The sequence below is a fragment of the Amblyraja radiata genome, chromosome 3 (assembly GCF_010909765.2).
Source record: "Amblyraja radiata isolate CabotCenter1 chromosome 3, sAmbRad1.1.pri, whole genome shotgun sequence".
NCBI lineage: Eukaryota > Metazoa > Chordata > Chondrichthyes > Rajiformes > Rajidae > Amblyraja > Amblyraja radiata.
In genome coordinates this window covers 74285748-74302375 of record NC_045958.1, presented here as the reverse complement: position 1 = coordinate 74302375, position 16628 = coordinate 74285748, and the positions used below count along the sequence as shown (strand labels likewise).

The window sequence follows — 16628 nt, the reverse complement described above, 5'->3', positions numbered from 1 at the left end:
AGTCTATGTCTTTCGTGAGAAAGACACCCAATAAAGCTACTGAAAGGCCTAATGAACCACCATGGCCTAAAAATCCATCAGACGAGAATGAAATGCTCGGAGAAGGAGAAAGAGGTGCAGCGCACAGGCCTTGAACCTGGTGAGACGCAGGAGCAGCCCGGCCAGGACTCACTCCACAGAGCCCGGTCCCTCCACACACTAGAGTCTCCCAACCCCTGCAGAGTAGTTATTAAGATGACTGATCCATGGGCGGTTGCTGCTGGGATGCAAGTCGGGGCCTGATCAACCCCGGCTGGGTCGCCTGGCGAGGGTGTCTGATGTTGTGAGACCGGAAAAACCCGATGACCCCAGATCACATCACTGAGGATGCGTCCCAGCGCATCTAGAAGATGTATATTTTTCACACTGCACCTATATTCTATGTTTCTATGTTTCTATGTTTCTATGTTTCTAATCTCATTAGCTGAGGTCTTTCAACTAATATGGTTATGCATTTTGTGTTATTTTAAATTCTTAACCGCCATCCATTTAAAGCCTGTATCTGTGTTATACTATTCAACAAGTTTATATGTTGTTAAAACTATACATGACAGATGATAACTCTGTCCTTTTTGTTCAATGTTCAGATAATAAATTCAAACATTGAGAATAATTTCCAATCCAATACATTAAAATCTTGACCTGAAATGTCACCTATTCCTTTTCTCCAGAGATGCTGTTACTCCATATTTTGTGTCTATCTTCTATGTAAACCAGCATCTGCAATTTCTTCCTACACATTACCAAGTTTAATTAGGCAACAGGAAGCAGATTTCCATAATTTAAATAATCTTAACAAAAAATTAACTGGATTTCATTTAGAGAGAGGGAAGAAATTAAAAGCAAAGAAGTTATATTAAAATTGGATTGAATGTGGATAATGCTGCCATGTTGCCCTCGGAGTGCTGTGTAACATCTTAGTCGATTTTATTTAAAAGCGCACAGTGGAAGGTTTGCAATGATGACATCGAATCAGTGAGGATATATTCATCAGGAAATGTTGAGGACTCAGATAGAATGTCACCACTGGACATCGAGGGACTGGGTTGGGCTTGTGTAACACTGCACAGGTGCATTGTTTAAGGAGGAAATATGAGACGCATTTATGCACGCACAGAGAATGTATTGATTTGATGGTACAATGAATGGAGATAAAGTGGTGTGATTTTATTTCATGTATATATTATTAGAAATAAAGTACATATTTAAAATAAAGAAATATTATAGTACTGCCAATTAGCACATCCTGGGACAGAACCACAGGTGGTGATGCAGAGAGAGGGAGTAGACCTCAGAGTCCTCAGCCTGAAGAAGGGTCTCGACCCGAAAAGTCGCCCATTCTGTCTCTCCAGAGATGCTGCCTCACCCGCTGAGTTGCTCCAGAATTACGTGTCTACCTTCAGAGTCCTCGACGTTGACTTCAGTCTTCGTAACATTTCTTGGCATCAAGTCAAACGTGGCCAAGGAAATCTTCCTCCGATTACCATGTACATTGCTCTTTCAGCGTAAAAGGTGTTCCTTGGCACGTAAAGGTGTTCCTTGGCGGCGCGACTCTCGTCTGCAGCGGCCTCTGCAGTCCGTCTGCGTTTTTATTATTTTATGTCTATGTTTTAATGTCGTTTTTGATATTTTTGTTGGGGTATGTGTGTGGGGGGTGGGGGTGGTGTGGGGGGGTTGGGGGTAACTTTTAAATCTCTCCCTGCACGGGAGACCCGACCTTTTCTTTGTCGGGTCTCCGTTGTCGTTGGGGCTGCAACGAGGAGCGGCCTCCAACAGGAAGACCGGGGACTCTGGTGCCAACTACTCACCTCACCGTCGCGGAGCTGGCCGAGTCCAGAGCGGGTGGAGCTGTGGTGGACGCTGCTGCGACCCGACCCCCGGAGATTCGGTGGCTGCAACTGCGGGTTTGGCGGACGGCACCGGGAGCCCGCGGGTCCCTGGAGGGAGACCGCTTTTCAGGGCTCCCGCAACGGCGACTTGCGGGGTTGAAGAGCTCCTGGAGCGGGGCTTTACAGCACCGCCCCGCGCGGCTTGGAATGGCTGCGGGACTGCGAGCGCACGCCGGGGGCTCTAACATCAAGAACCCGGTGTGCGACCTTGCATCACCCGGCGTGGCTTAAATGGCCACGGGACAATCGCCATCGCCCGCCGGGGGCTTTGACTTTGACTCTGACATCGGGGGGGGGGAGTGCAGTGGAGAGAAAAGTTTTTTTGGCCTTCCATCACAGCAATGTGATGGATGTTTATGTAAAATATGTTGTGTCTTGGGTCTATTTGTTTGTAATGTATGGCTGCAGAAACGGCATTTCGTTTGGACCTCAAGGGGTCCAAATGACAATAAATTGAATTGTATTGTATTGTATTGTAATGAATGCTCTCCCATATTCAACAGCACTTTAGTTTAGTTTCGAGGTACAGTGTGGAAACAGGCCCTTTGGCCCACCGAGTCAGCACCGACCAACAATCAACCCATACACTAGTTCTGTCCCACACTATAAGGACAATTTGCAGAAGCCAATTAACCTGCAAACCTGCACATTCTTTGGAATGTGGAAGGAAACCAGAGCACCCGGGAGGAAACCCACGCGGTCACTGAGAGAACGTGCAAATTCCACACACAGATAGCACCTGAGGTCCAGATCAAATTTGAGTCTCTGGCACTGCAAGGCAACAACTCTACCGCCGTACCACTGTGCCAGCCCAAAAGAAACTCACACAGAACTTAAAAGAAAAATTTAAAGTAGCAATGAACACAGAAAGTACTCTGGGTGGGGAACTTCAAAGTCCCTCTTCAGAAGGTGCTCAGTTATACCACCACTGATGAACCTCAATAGGTACAGAAGTGCATAGCTGTGAAACATATCCATTTTACAGGTTGTGCGTGAGACAACACGAAAGATATATCTGCCAATATCCCTGTCACCATTCCATCTGTAGCAGAGGCATCTATCACCTGTCTATGACAGCAGTGTTAGGTGTGGCACTGTATGGTTTTTATGAAGATGAAATCCCATCTTAACACTGACGTGATTGTCTATCACCTTGTATATAGTTCACAGTAGTTAGTCCCTTGAAATGGAGCCTGACCTGTTTCACATCAGTTCTGTAGGTCAACAGAGGATCCACAGGTTTTGGCACAGGTGGCACAGGTGGCACAGCAAGGACTGAAGAGAACAGGCTGGTAGGTAGTTTGTGAGGTGATGGGGATCTTCCATTCTTTGTGCAGAGCCTCCCTGTGCCCCCAATACACAGGCTTGAGGTTCCGAATCTCAATCCAAATGTCCCTTCGCCACTGATGGTGATGGGCCAGAGATTCCCAGTCATAATTGGGAATGTTATGCTTTTTCAAGGCAACCTTGTAATCTTTCTTGGATCTTTTGTTCTATCCATGACCAAACTCAGAATCGAGAGATAGTATTGGGAGTCCAATGTTGGACGCAGGCACAACACAGCTTGCCCATCTGAGCTGATTGAGTGCAATCAGAGCCCCAAAGATGGGGTGTGGGCCTATAGGCTGTGGGCCGAGCATCAAAAATGTGTCTAGAAATCAACTTTAATGACCCATGTCTCGGAACTACATGAAATTTTGCAGAGATTTCGATAAAATAGAATTGAGAAGGAAGTCATAACTCGTCAGTGCCAAAGGTTACACATTAATTAATTAAACTAATTAGAAAATGAGATCGAAAAAGTAAGCGCCATCTAGTGTCCAATGCCCATATTACATTACGGGGAGCCTATTTCCGTGTTGCAGTCTATTTAAACCATATATTATTATACCATATATATATGACTGTATATGAAGAGAATATGACTGTAATCATAAAAATATAATTAATATAATTGTGTGTATTTTGAATGAGACTACCCCCAGAGGTCCAGCTCCTGAACCAGCCTAATTAATGGGTTAGGGCAGTTCCTGTGGGTTCCCCCGTTCACTGAATCCCTCTGACTGCCAGTGTGCAGAGTGGGGGTCACGGCCATAGTGGGACTGGGGCAGTGTGACTAGGGCATAGAGGGACTGACCCCTTGCAGCACCCACCGGTCGTCTGACCACTCGCAGCACCCACCGACGGACCAACCACTCTCACCATCCAACGGCGACCAGGCCACTCTCACCACCCACCGACTGCCTGACAGATCCTCCACAGCATCCCTCAGCCTACCTACAGCCCAACCGATCCTCCTCAGTATCCTTTGGTTTACCGACAAGCCCGACTGACAAACTGACCGACCGACAGACTGACCCTGACCCTAACCCTGACCCTGACCCTGACCCTGACCCTGACCCTAACCCTAACCCTAACCCTGACCCTGACCCTGACCCTAACCCTGACCTGAACCCTGACCCTGACCCTAACCTTAACTCTAAATTTGTTATTTATCATTTTTATTTAACAGTTCACATCATAACTTTATAAAGATAAATCAATTGAAAAACAAAATCATCAGCAAGATTAGCATTACCTTTATTCCTTGGAAACCTTGCTATTGCTATTGATGTAATGAGGAGGCAGCCATGATCCCAGGGTCCTCGCTGCCTAGCGACCATAAAACAAAGCTCGTGATTGGTCAATTTGTGCCCAACCTCAATGTCAAACGTGCATTGATTGGACAATTACTACTTGGAAAATTGGAAGTTTTTGTCATATTTTTTTAAATGTGCAGGTTTTGTTCTTGACGAGTTTCAGGTATGATTTATATTATATTTTTACACAATATATTAAAAATTCAGGTAGTTCCGTGAGTTGGGTCACAAACTTGAACGAAAAAGATCCTCGGCCCATAGCCTACTAGGAGAGGATGCTGTTTAGTTTGGTTTGGTTTAGTTTAGTTTAGTTTAGTTTAGTTCAGTTTAGTTTGGTTTGGTTTAGAGATACAGTGTGGCAACATGCCCTTCTGTCCACCAAGTCCGTGCCATCCAGCGATCACCCCTACATACTAGGGACAATTACTGAAGCCAATTAACCTACAAATCTCCATGCCTTTGGAATGTGGGAGGAAACCGTAACACATGGAGAAAATGCACACGTGTCATGGGGATAACGCACGCATGGCACGGGAGAACATGCAAACTCCATACATACAGCACCCGTAGTCAGGATCGAACCCGGATCTCTGGCACTGTGAGGCAGCAACTCGACCGCTGCACCACCATGCCGCCCCACTGTTGATGGTCTTTATATTCTAACAATGGATTTGGAGGAGACATTATTGGTTGTATCTATTCTACTTCTTTGAGGTCTCAGCTGTGGGTAGCCCAGATCTGTGAAGGAGGGCAGGGATCACAGCTGCCTCCACATCCCTCTTTGTGCGAGGTTTCAGGTTTTGATCTTCAAACATTGTTTTTCCTCAGATGACCAAAGGCTGTGCTAGTGCATTTGAGTTGAAGTCTAGCACTCCTAAACAAGTTAAACTTCTCACTAAATAGTTCTATATCAATTACAGTACAGGCATCTACCCAATAATTTAAAAAAACCTGTCCAAAAAGCACGATAAATACAATCTTGCTACCTAAATCTAATTAGACTACTTCAATCAGCAACAAAATAATACAATGTGATGTCAAGTTGCTCTAGTCACTAATAACCTAATCACCAATATCCAGTTTGGGTTTTGCTTCAAGCAGACTGCCACAGAGTAAACTACATTGGTCGAAATATAAGGCGAGCTGAGAGTGATTGGCTTTGATATGGCAGCTTTTGAGTGTGGGTGGCAATAAGGAGCCCTATAAAATTAATATTAACAAGAATCTAACGTAAAAACTCTATGCATGCTAGAAACATGATCAATGGTTGAACCTCAAAAGGATGATCATTAGGATATTGGAGATTAATCATCTGGGGAAAATAATCTTAAAAATGAATTTTGAGCGATATTGCTAATTCATCAACAACCATAAGTAGTGTCTGTTTACATAGAGATATATGTCATCGAGTCATACAGCATGAAATCAGGCCCTTCAATCCAACTTGCCCTTGCAGACCAACATGCCCCATCTACACTCATCCCACCTTCCCTCATTTGGCCTATATCCCTCTAAACTGATAACCTTCATCAACCTTCGTATCGTTATAAGAAGTTTTACATGGGTAGTTTCAAGGTTGCTGTTGATCCTGAGGGATTGTCAAAGTTTGAGTGGGAAACTGAAGCAATGCTCTGGACATACAAAGTGTGAATGGATGCAGGATTACTAAATATTGATATAGAAATATAGATTACCATCCATCCAGGAGGGCAGGCACATTCTCCCGTCACATGGTGACAGACTCCGCCGTTCTGACAAGGACATCGTTCCTCACACTGTGGTCCATGTTTATCAGGGGGACACAAATCTTCACAGCTGAAAATTCAAGAAAAAATACTGCAAAATGAACACGGCTTAACAGAAAGAAAAGGACTTGCATTTCTATAGCACCTTTTACGACTTCAGGGCCTCCTAAATTGAAACCTCCAAAATGTTTTCTGAGCTTTAAACTTTAGAGATACATGGAAGAAACAAACAGAACACTCTTCAGAACACTGTCATAGAATCTTTTACGTCCAACTGCAATGGCGGGTGGCAAAAAAGATGGCAACCCAACAATGCAACATTTCTTTGCTTATGAACAGGAAGCACCATCTCGGATTACGCACTCTGATCTCTGACTTGAACACACAATCTTCTGACAAAGTCATTGTGCTGCTCAGTGAAACCAAAATGAGTATAGAGAGGGATAGAGAGATTAACAAAAATGTTTTAATATTTTGTTATCGACAATTGCATTGAGTTTAAGATTTTGTTTAGTTTTGTTTAAAGATTCAGAGTGGAAACGGGCCCTTCAGCCCAGCGAGCCGGCACCAACCAACAATCACCCATACACTAGTTCTATTCTATACTCTCGGGACAATTTTACAGAAGCCAATTAACCTACAAACCTGCATGACTTTTGAACGTAAGAGGAAACTGGAGCACCCAGAGAAAACCCTCATGGTCACTGGGAGAACGTGCAAACTCCGTGCAGACAGCATCCGTAGTCAGGATCAAACCTGATCTCTCGAACTCGAGTTCAACTCGAATCAACTCGATTCGAGATCAACTCGAATGCTGCGCCACTGTGCCGCTGAGATCCTTTCGAATCAGCATCATTGAAAAAGGCCGCTCAGTGGTAGCTGTTTGAATAAAGATCCAATATAGTTTCAACATTGTCTTTATCAACTTGCAGGTAAAGAAACAAATAGATTGAGAGACTATAGATAGATTGACAGGCTGATAGATGGATAGATGATAGATGGATTATTGGCAGACAGATAGGTCGATTGACAGGCTGATAGATGATAGATGGATTGACCGAAGCATTGATGGATTGACTGACGCATTGATGGATTGACTGACGCATTGATGGATTGACATAGAGATAAATAGATGAATTGATGATAGAGGAATTGACAGATGGAATGATTGGTAGACAGATAGGTTGACAGATACTGTAAGTGAATTGACAGACTTATAGATGAATTGAAGGCAGATAGATTGTTTGACAAATACAAATGAAAGATGGTTTTGAGACAGATGGATTGGCAAACAAGTAGATGGATTAACACACAGATGGGTGGTTTGACAGGTGGATAGATGGATAGATGATTGATGGATTGACAGGCAAATAAATTGATTGGCAGAAAGGTAGGTGGATTGATCGACAGATAGATGGTTTAATGGACAAATACTGTAGATGGATTGACAAAGCCTGAGAGCTCGATTAGCAATATCCTAGAATTCCCTTCCAAACAGCTCTGTATGAATAACTTTGAAAGGCAGAATACAACAGATCAAGAAGGCAGTTCAATACCCATTTCTTATGTTCAATTAAAATGGGTAATAAATGCCAGCTTGTTGACACTGCCCACATCTCATGAACGACTGAGAAAAAGAGACAAATAGATGAATATTGATGGTTAGTAAATGCGGAGGTGAATAGTGAAGACCAGATAACCAATTATTGCATCTCTTCAGTATAGTACTCCAATGATTTCATTTACAATAATGAAAATAAATCATTTGATTTAAAATGTTGATCTGAAACAATGGGATATTGTGCTGATCACATTCTTATCAGTTGCTGAACAAGAATTAATTTTTGGCTACATTGAAATTATATATATTTTTCTTTAATTGTGCTTATACTTAAGTATCCAAGATGATGTTATAATGTATGTGCAGATTGTGCTTGATGATGCAATGCTCCATATACCTGCTGTAGGTGGCCAGGAAAATCACATTGATATTCAGCAAAATATCAAACACTTCATGTTCAAAACTATGTTTAGGTAATAAGCCTCTGCAGAGTGTGCCACAGATTGGATGACAAGTTGTGTCAAAATGGACAACTAATTTAACTACGACGTCCATTTAAAGAGCTTGTAGAATTTATGGGTGATTTACATTTAATTTATGCATTTATGTTTTGTGTGTTTGTCTGAGTCTATGTGTCTGTGATGCTGCTGGAAATATGATTTTAATTGTACCTGTACCTTACTGTACTTGTGTTTCTGGCAATAACTTCGACTTGACCTGACCTGTAATGGAGCATAAATAATCCAAGGCATTTTGCAGGACTCCGAGCAAACAATTAAAAAAATATTTCCAAATCACAGAAAGAGAAATTAAAGCAGGAACCTAGTCAAGTAGAATGGTTTCAATGGATGTTTTATACAAGGAAAGAGAGGTAAAGAGGCAAAGGGATTTGGGATGGGATTTTAAACTTCAGTAGCTGTAGGCACAGCAGTCAACAATGGACTGTTTAAATTTGAGGTGCAAGAAGGGGTGGGGGTGTGCAAAATCATGTAAGTATTTAAAAACAAGGATAGGTATTGTAATATCAAAATTTCACAGCCTAGAGCCAATGGAGGTCAAAGTTCAGCGAGGTGCTGGAGGAATGGGCTCTGCTGCTGATTAGGGGCCTGGCAGCAAAGGTTTGTTTGGCCACAAGGTCACAGAGAGTGGAACAAGGCACACCAGCTAGAAATTCATTGGAATTATCATTGACAAACAGTAATAATTATACATTTTTTAGAATTACAGATAGCAACAGTGATAATTAGGTGGTGTTTCTCCTTCCCTGAGGAGGAGGACATTAGCCGGTGTCCATTGGAACGTGTACTTACAAAGCTCCGGTGTATCCAGGAGTGCACTTGCATTCGCCGGTCACGTGGTCACAGGTTGCCCCATTCTGGCACTGGCATTTCAACTGGCACCCATTGCCGTACGTTCCAGGGCCACAGAGCTCCTCACACCTCCAGCCCTTGTAGCCTGGTGTGCAGAGGCACGCCCCAGTGATGGGGTTACACAGAGCTCCATTCTTGCACTGACACCGGTTGTTACAGTGGGGCCCCCAGTGACTGCTGTCACATGCTACAATGTAAAAGAGAGAGTCGTCTGTCACACAAGCACTGGGAGGATGTAGAAGCATGAAGGGTTTACACACAGTACTTTATTATGTTATTTTAAATAAATAAGCAAAAAATCAAAGCAGCAAAGCAAAATTGTTACTATTAACAGAGCAGTTCAAATGTGGTTATTTTTTATCATTGTGGTGATCATTACTATATATAATTTAAGTTTTAGAGTCATGGAGTCGTAGAGTGATACAGTGTGGAAACAGGCCCTTTGGCCCAACTTGCCCACACTGCCCAACATATTCCAGCTACACTAGTCCCAAACGCCTGCATTTGGTCTATATCCCTCCAAACCTGTCCTATTCATGTACCTGTTTAAGAAGGAACTGCAGATGCTGGAAAATCGAAGGTAGACAAAAATGCTGGAGAAACTCAGCGGGTGAGGCAGCATCTATGGAGCGAAGGAAATAGGCAACGTTTCGGGTCAAAACGTTGCCCAGTCTGAAGAAGGGGTTCGACCCGAAACGTTGCCTATTTCCTTCGCTCCATAGATGCTGCCTCATCCGTTGAGTTTCTCCAGCATTTTTGCCTATTCATGTACCTAACTGTTTATTAAAGGTTGGGATGGTCTGGCAGCTTGTCCCACACAACAACCACCCTGTGCGTGAAACTTTTCTGATAAATTTCAATTTAAGTTTTCTTTTTAAAACTGAGGAGCGATACTTTCTGGTCAAAGATGGCATATTTCTAGATGGGGATACAAGGAGCTGCTGATGCTGGACATTTGTATAGAGCACAAATTACTGGAGTAACTCAGCGGGTCAGGCAGCATCTCTGGAGGACATGTTTCAGGTCAGAATCCTTCTTCAGACATCCACAGTCCTGAAATGTCTCGGCCTAACCACTGCTTAAACACGGGGAAATATGACAGTCAATTTCCACACGTGCCTTAGTCACAAAGGCTCTTATGGAGAAGTGTTGAAAGCTTGATAACAGCTTCCTTGCATTTATTACATATATATTACAGCATTTAAAAAATGCCATTCAGTCCAACTGTTTCCCATTGGTGTTTACAATCTGTAAGGGATAGAATAAGGAGGAAAGGTATATTGCTAGGACTGACAGATATGCAACACACAATAGCTAAACATTAACAGTAATCTATTACAAATCAGAAACATGATTGGATTAATTTACACATGTCTATGTATCTTGCACGTGGAAATGCTGCTTCCTTGGAGTCAAAGTCTTCGACTAAACATTTGGTCATCTGTTCCAACATCTTGTGAGGTGCAGTGTCACTTTTACTTGATTGAACTCCCAAGAAGCACCATGAGATGCTTCACATCTAAGTGTGCTATATAAATGCAAGTTGTTGTGGTTGCTGAGGATAGCAACCGGCAGAGCAACATCTTCAGATTCACAAGTCTTCAGCTCTTGAAAGCAATGGACAATTTGTGCATTGACAGCAGTAACTGTCGTTAACATACTGATAACATTTAAGCTGGTACAAAGCCAGTCATTTTGCATTCAGTAAATGCCAAGCCACTTAAAAAGCCAGAATATATTTTTCATGGTTAACAAAATTTTTAAATCAACATAAATACAATCTTTCCCATAAACAGATGTTCACACTGAATCTGCTCCATATTGTATCCGGCCACATTAGAGTGTGTATGCTTCAACTTACAACTAAAAGTGGGACACATTCCCTTGGTTCCTTGTGTTGATGTAATAATCATGAGCTAAGGATCATGTGGTCAAAGGCATAAGTAAAATAAGCTTGTAATTTATTTATTTATTTATTTAAATGGTTTGTGGTCAATTTGATCCGTAAGACCAACTTCAATTAACTCAGTGGTATGGCACCAAGGGTGAATTAATTAGGGTCAGGGGGAAATCTGGTCCCCTTCGTTTCTCGGGATTGTGAAAAAACCTTTCCTATGTCTTCACTTATTTACAGCATGAAAACATGTTGAATGTAGAGATGAGATTTCTCAAGATCCAAAGTAGTTGTTCTTTTTGGGTATGACTGCTGTTCACATGTAGTCTAGTTAACACTGGTTATTGTGCAGATACAATTACTGTTTCTTTTCACATCGACAATAATTCTATAAACTTTGCACACAAAGCAAAAGGTTTTGTCACCCGGTCACACGCATGAAAAACGGTGCCTGCATTTCAAAGTTGAGGACCGGGTGCAGGGGAGGGTAGAGATACCAAAGTCAAATTGAGGGCAGAATGCAGATGAATGACACTGGGTTTCTCACAGACTCATCAGTGAAACAATGGTACAGCAAATTGTGCCTTGAAGCCACTGCTGGTCAGGTGATGAACCCTGGATGATTACAACCATTGTTGCCTATGTGATCGAGAACCCAGGCACAAACTGATGGTATTCAATCAAACATAATTGGTGGCTGCTCACATTTGCTGGGATTTGGAGTGGTGGGAGTTTCAAGGCAAGTTTGAGGAGGTAGGGAATGCTCGAGGGCAAAAGGACCACCAAGTGACGTAAATGGCTGAATACGAGAAAGTATGGCCATGTTATAGGAAAGATGTTGTCAAGCTGGAACGTGAGCAGAGAAGATTTACGAGGATGTTGCGAGGACTCGAGGGCCTGAGCTATAAGGGGAGGTTGAGCAGGCTAGGACTTTTTTCCTTGGAGCGCAGGAGGATGAGGGGTGATCTTACAGTTTACAAGATCATGAGTGGAATGGATTGGATAAATGCACAGTGAGTCTTTTGCCTAGAGTAGGGGAATCAAGAACCAGAGAACAGAGTTTTAATGTGAAGGGGGAAAGATTTAATAGGAACCTGAGGGGTAACTTTTTTTACACAAAGGGTGATGGGTATATGGAACGAGTGGCCGGAAGAGGTAGTTGAGGCAGGTGCTATCATAACATTTAAGAGACATTTGGACAGGTAAATGGATAGGATAGGTTCAGAGCGATATGGGCCAAGAGTGGGCAGGAGGGACTGGTATAGATGGGGCATGTTGGTCGGCATGGGCTAGTTGGGCCGAAGGGCCTATTTCCCCACTGTATGACTCCATGACTCTAAAATAGAGTAGATATATCCGTGATCCAAAAATAATTAAAATTTGTTGATTTGTTTCTCTTATTTGATTTGACTCTGCAACTCTGCAAATTGACAAAAATATAGACGTGGGAAGAGACCATTTGGGTCCTGGAGCTTGCAATAAGATTGTGGCTTATCTGTGACCTATCCCTTAATTTTTCTAGTTCGTAAAAATCTGTAAATCTCAAATTTAACATTAGCAATGACCCAACATGATCACCAAGATGTAGCAATTTCTACTACTCTCTGCACATTAAAATGTTTGTTAACCTCCTTGTTGGAAAGGCCTGGCTCTGATGTTTATGCCATGCTCCAGAGACCCGATTAGCAGAAATTGTTTCTCAGTTCACCTGAACATCTTGAAATTTCATCCTTTACCTTTCTGTTGAAGGATTCCAACTCGCTACGCACTTTGCAAACAATTGTAGACACAATGTACTGCAGATGCTGGCTTGCAAAAATAAAATACAATGTGCTGGAGTAACTCAATAGGTCAAGCAGCATCCGTGGAAAACGTGGATAGGTGAGGTACAACACAATAAATTGTCACAGAGTAATACAGTGTGGAAACAGGCCCTTCGGCCCACTTACCCACACCAGTCAACATGTCCCAGCCACACTAGTCCCACCTGCACGCGTTTGGTTTATATCCCTCCAAACCTGTCCTATCCATGTACCTGTCTAACTGTTTCTTAAATGTTGGGATAGTCCCTGCCTCAAATACCTCATCTGGCAGCTTGTTCCATTCACCCATGTTGGGGTAGAATTGTGTTTGATAGAATTGGATCTTGTGAGTCACATTGACTTTTGCCAATCATAATGTGTGCATCTACAAATTACTGAAGATGCGGGGCTGAAAAATATATGTATTCTTAATGTTTGTCATGAGCCTATCAATCAATACAGTCAGAAGAATGTGGGTTTAAGTGCCAGCCTCAGACAAAGCTCTCAGCAGAAACTTCCAGCAGAGTACTGAGGAAGTACTGCACTGTTGCAGCTGCCACAGGTGACAGCACACAGTAGAGCCACAGCCTCACATAGGGTTGCCAACTGTTCTGTATTAGCCGGAACATCCCGTATATTGGGCTAAATTGGTTTGTCCCATACGGGACCGCCCTTGCCCCATATTTGACTGCTACTACTTGGGTCGAGAGGACTGTTGGGTTGGAGTGCCGCGTCCGAACGCGCCACACCCGTCCTGACGTAGTGCAGCCCATGGAGTGCAGCAGCAGCACCTCGCCCTTGGCCCCGTCGGTCGACAGCCCCGCCAGCTGTCCGACCTTCTGAACTTCGCTTACCTCCCGACACCACCACCCCTCCTTCTCATGGCCGATCATCAGTTCATGAGTTGGATGGTGTGTCGGACCAAAACTCCTCAGCTGGCCCGCCAGCTGGGCTTTGTGTGCAGTCCAGCACCCGGGCCAACTCCTCATTCTCCCAGCCACGGCCGAGTCAGTCAACGAATTGCCGTCGGGAATTTGTCCCTTATTTTGACCTTTTGTCCCTTATTTGGGAATGAGAAAGTTGGCAACCCTAGCCTCATAGCACCGGAGATCTGGATTTATCCTGACCGCGGGTACTGTTTGTGTGAAGTTTGCACATTCCTCATGTGAGCATGTGGGTTTCATCCAGGTGTTCCGGTTTCCTCCAAAATCCCAAAGACATGAGGGCTGAAAGGTTGATTGGTTACTGTAAGTAGCCCCTCAGGTGTAGGAGAGTGGTATTAGTGGTGTGGGTGGTTGGAGGGACGGTTGTTTATAAGAATGTAGGATGAATGAAAAGTAGGATTAATGCAGGATTAATGTAAAAAGGTGGTTGGTGGTCAGTGCTAACCCAATGGGCCACATAGCCTGCAGCATTGCCTTATAAGTTTGATTTTTTGGGAGAAAATGTAAACTGTGTCTCCAAAGAGAACATCAAACATTCGCTGGCAGTATCAATAGTACTGGAGACTGTATCAATAGAGGAGACTGTGGACACAGGATCCTGGAACAAAAAAAGTTATTCTGAACTGCTGGAAATACTGTACTTAGCAGTTTAGTTTAGTTTAGAGATACAGCATGGAAACAGGCCCTTTGGCCCATCGAGTCCGTGCCGACCAGTGATCCCCATACACTAGCACTATCCTACGCACTAGATTTTATAATTTACAATTTTTACCTAAGCCAATTAACCTACAAACCTGTGGAGTGGAAGGAAACCAGTGCACCCAGGGAAGACCCACGCAGTCACAGTAGAACATACAAACTCCGTACAGGCAGCACCTGTAGTCAGGATGGATTCCGGGTCTCTGGTCTCGTAAGGCAGCAACTCTACCATGCAGTTCAGACAGTATCTGTGGAAGCAAAGGTGTGGTTGTTGTTTCGGTCAAGACCCTACATCAGGACCGTGATGTCTAGAGTCCGGGGACCAGTGTTTATTCTTCAGTCAAGATCACTGAAGCAGATCATCTAATGATGGTTATTCTGCTCGCTGTACACCAACTGGCTACCACATTTCACACAACGTGCTGGAGACTGCAATTCACAAACCCTCATTCGGAATCGGCTTCACACGCTTCAGAACCGCAGATCAATCTCTCCCTGTACTTGGTTGAGAACTCAGCCGGGCATCCAATCGTTCATTCATATCTTGTCAAACCAACTTGCAAATCATCTTTTAATGACTGGCAGCTGTGTGGAGCAGTTTGTTGTCTACTAAGATAAACTTGGGCCTCATCTCTCAATTTGTCAAGGGTTTAAAATATATATATATATTTTATGACTTCTAGCCCAGGGTGAGCACAGCAGTTGCACAGGAACATTAGTTGAACATTAGTTGAAGTTTAAGGGTTGTTTATCATCACAAAAGGCGCTGTGTTATAAAGACGTAAAAATCCCTTTCTGGTTAACAATGTTTCATTGAATTGGAAGGCTACATATATATACCCAGTTTCATGATCGTTCAAATTTTATCCTTAGCCATCAAACTAAATGGAAAAAACTAGCAACTGTTCACATATTGCCACAAGAGAGTCATGTCAGTTTAATGCAAGACCCCTCCATCCAGTCCTGTGTGATTTAAAATGTCCTTCCACAGGCAGTCACACACAAAGATGTTCAATTACTTCTCTTCCTGCAGAGTGCAGGGTGATCTTTGGGCAGTGTATTGAGGTGAGGAGTCGGGATAAGGGAAAGAGATGGCCAGATAGAGTTTGGAGTGACTTTAGACTTTAGAGATACAGCATGGAAACAGGCTCTTTGGCTCATTGAGTCTGGCGATTAGCGATCACCCCGTACACTAGCACTATCCTACACACTAGGGACAATTTACAATTTTACCAAAGCCAATTAAACTACAAATGTGGACATCTTTGGAGTGTGGGAGGAAACCGGAGTGACCGGAGAAAATCCACGTGGTCACGGGGAGAACGTACAAACTCTGTACAGACAGCACCCGTGGTCAGGATGGAATCCGGGTCTCTGCCGCTGTAAGGCAGACACCGTGCTGCCATTATGTGGGCTGGGAGGATCACTGGAAATATTGACAGCATCTGTCAACCAATCATCCTATGGATGACAAGGTTAGAAAAGGAATCCACCAGAAAGAAGATCAGTTCTTGTGGCTCATTTGGAGTCTGACCAACGACGGTTCGATACCAAAATGGCTCAGGCCACCACAACTTCAACAAGCCACAATTCTCTGTTTGATGAAGACCATGAATACCCCAGGGATCACCACTGACCATGAACACAATTGGAGCTGCCATTTAAATATTGCGGAAACCAGAGCATGACAGAAAATGGTAACCCTGTGATGAGTGACACACTTTCCATGTCCGCAAAATCTTCCCACTGTCTCTAAGGCATAGGTGATAGAATACTATCTATGTGATTGGATGAGTGCAGCTCCAACAACTCTCAAGATGTTTGACACCATCAAGGGAAAAACAATCTGCTTGCCTGCAATCTCATCCAACATCCAAAATGCTTTGGTCATCATTGGCACAACTCTCCCCACCATTGAAAGCTCCTCCACGAGACACTGCCTCAGGAAGGGACATCTATCATCATACCTTCTGGGTCATGCTCTCTTCTTGCTACTATCATTGGCTAGGAAGCCTGAAGTCCCACAACATCAGCTTCAAGAACAGC

At 43.5% G+C, this 16628-nt stretch overlaps 1 protein-coding gene across 1 annotated transcript in view; it reads right to left on the bottom strand.

Annotated features, from left to right (window-relative positions):
• The window catches only part of megf10 (multiple EGF like domains 10), a 174848-nt gene that overhangs the window by 76568 nt on the left and 81652 nt on the right, over positions 1-16628 (bottom strand). The window contains exons 6-7 of the mRNA XM_033018083.1: positions 9184-9430; positions 6262-6382 (exon numbers count right to left, since the gene is read on the bottom strand). Of these exons, the coding sequence (XP_032873974.1) occupies positions 6262-6382; positions 9184-9430 (368 nt within the window). The remainder of the gene's footprint in view (positions 1-6261; positions 6383-9183; positions 9431-16628) is intronic.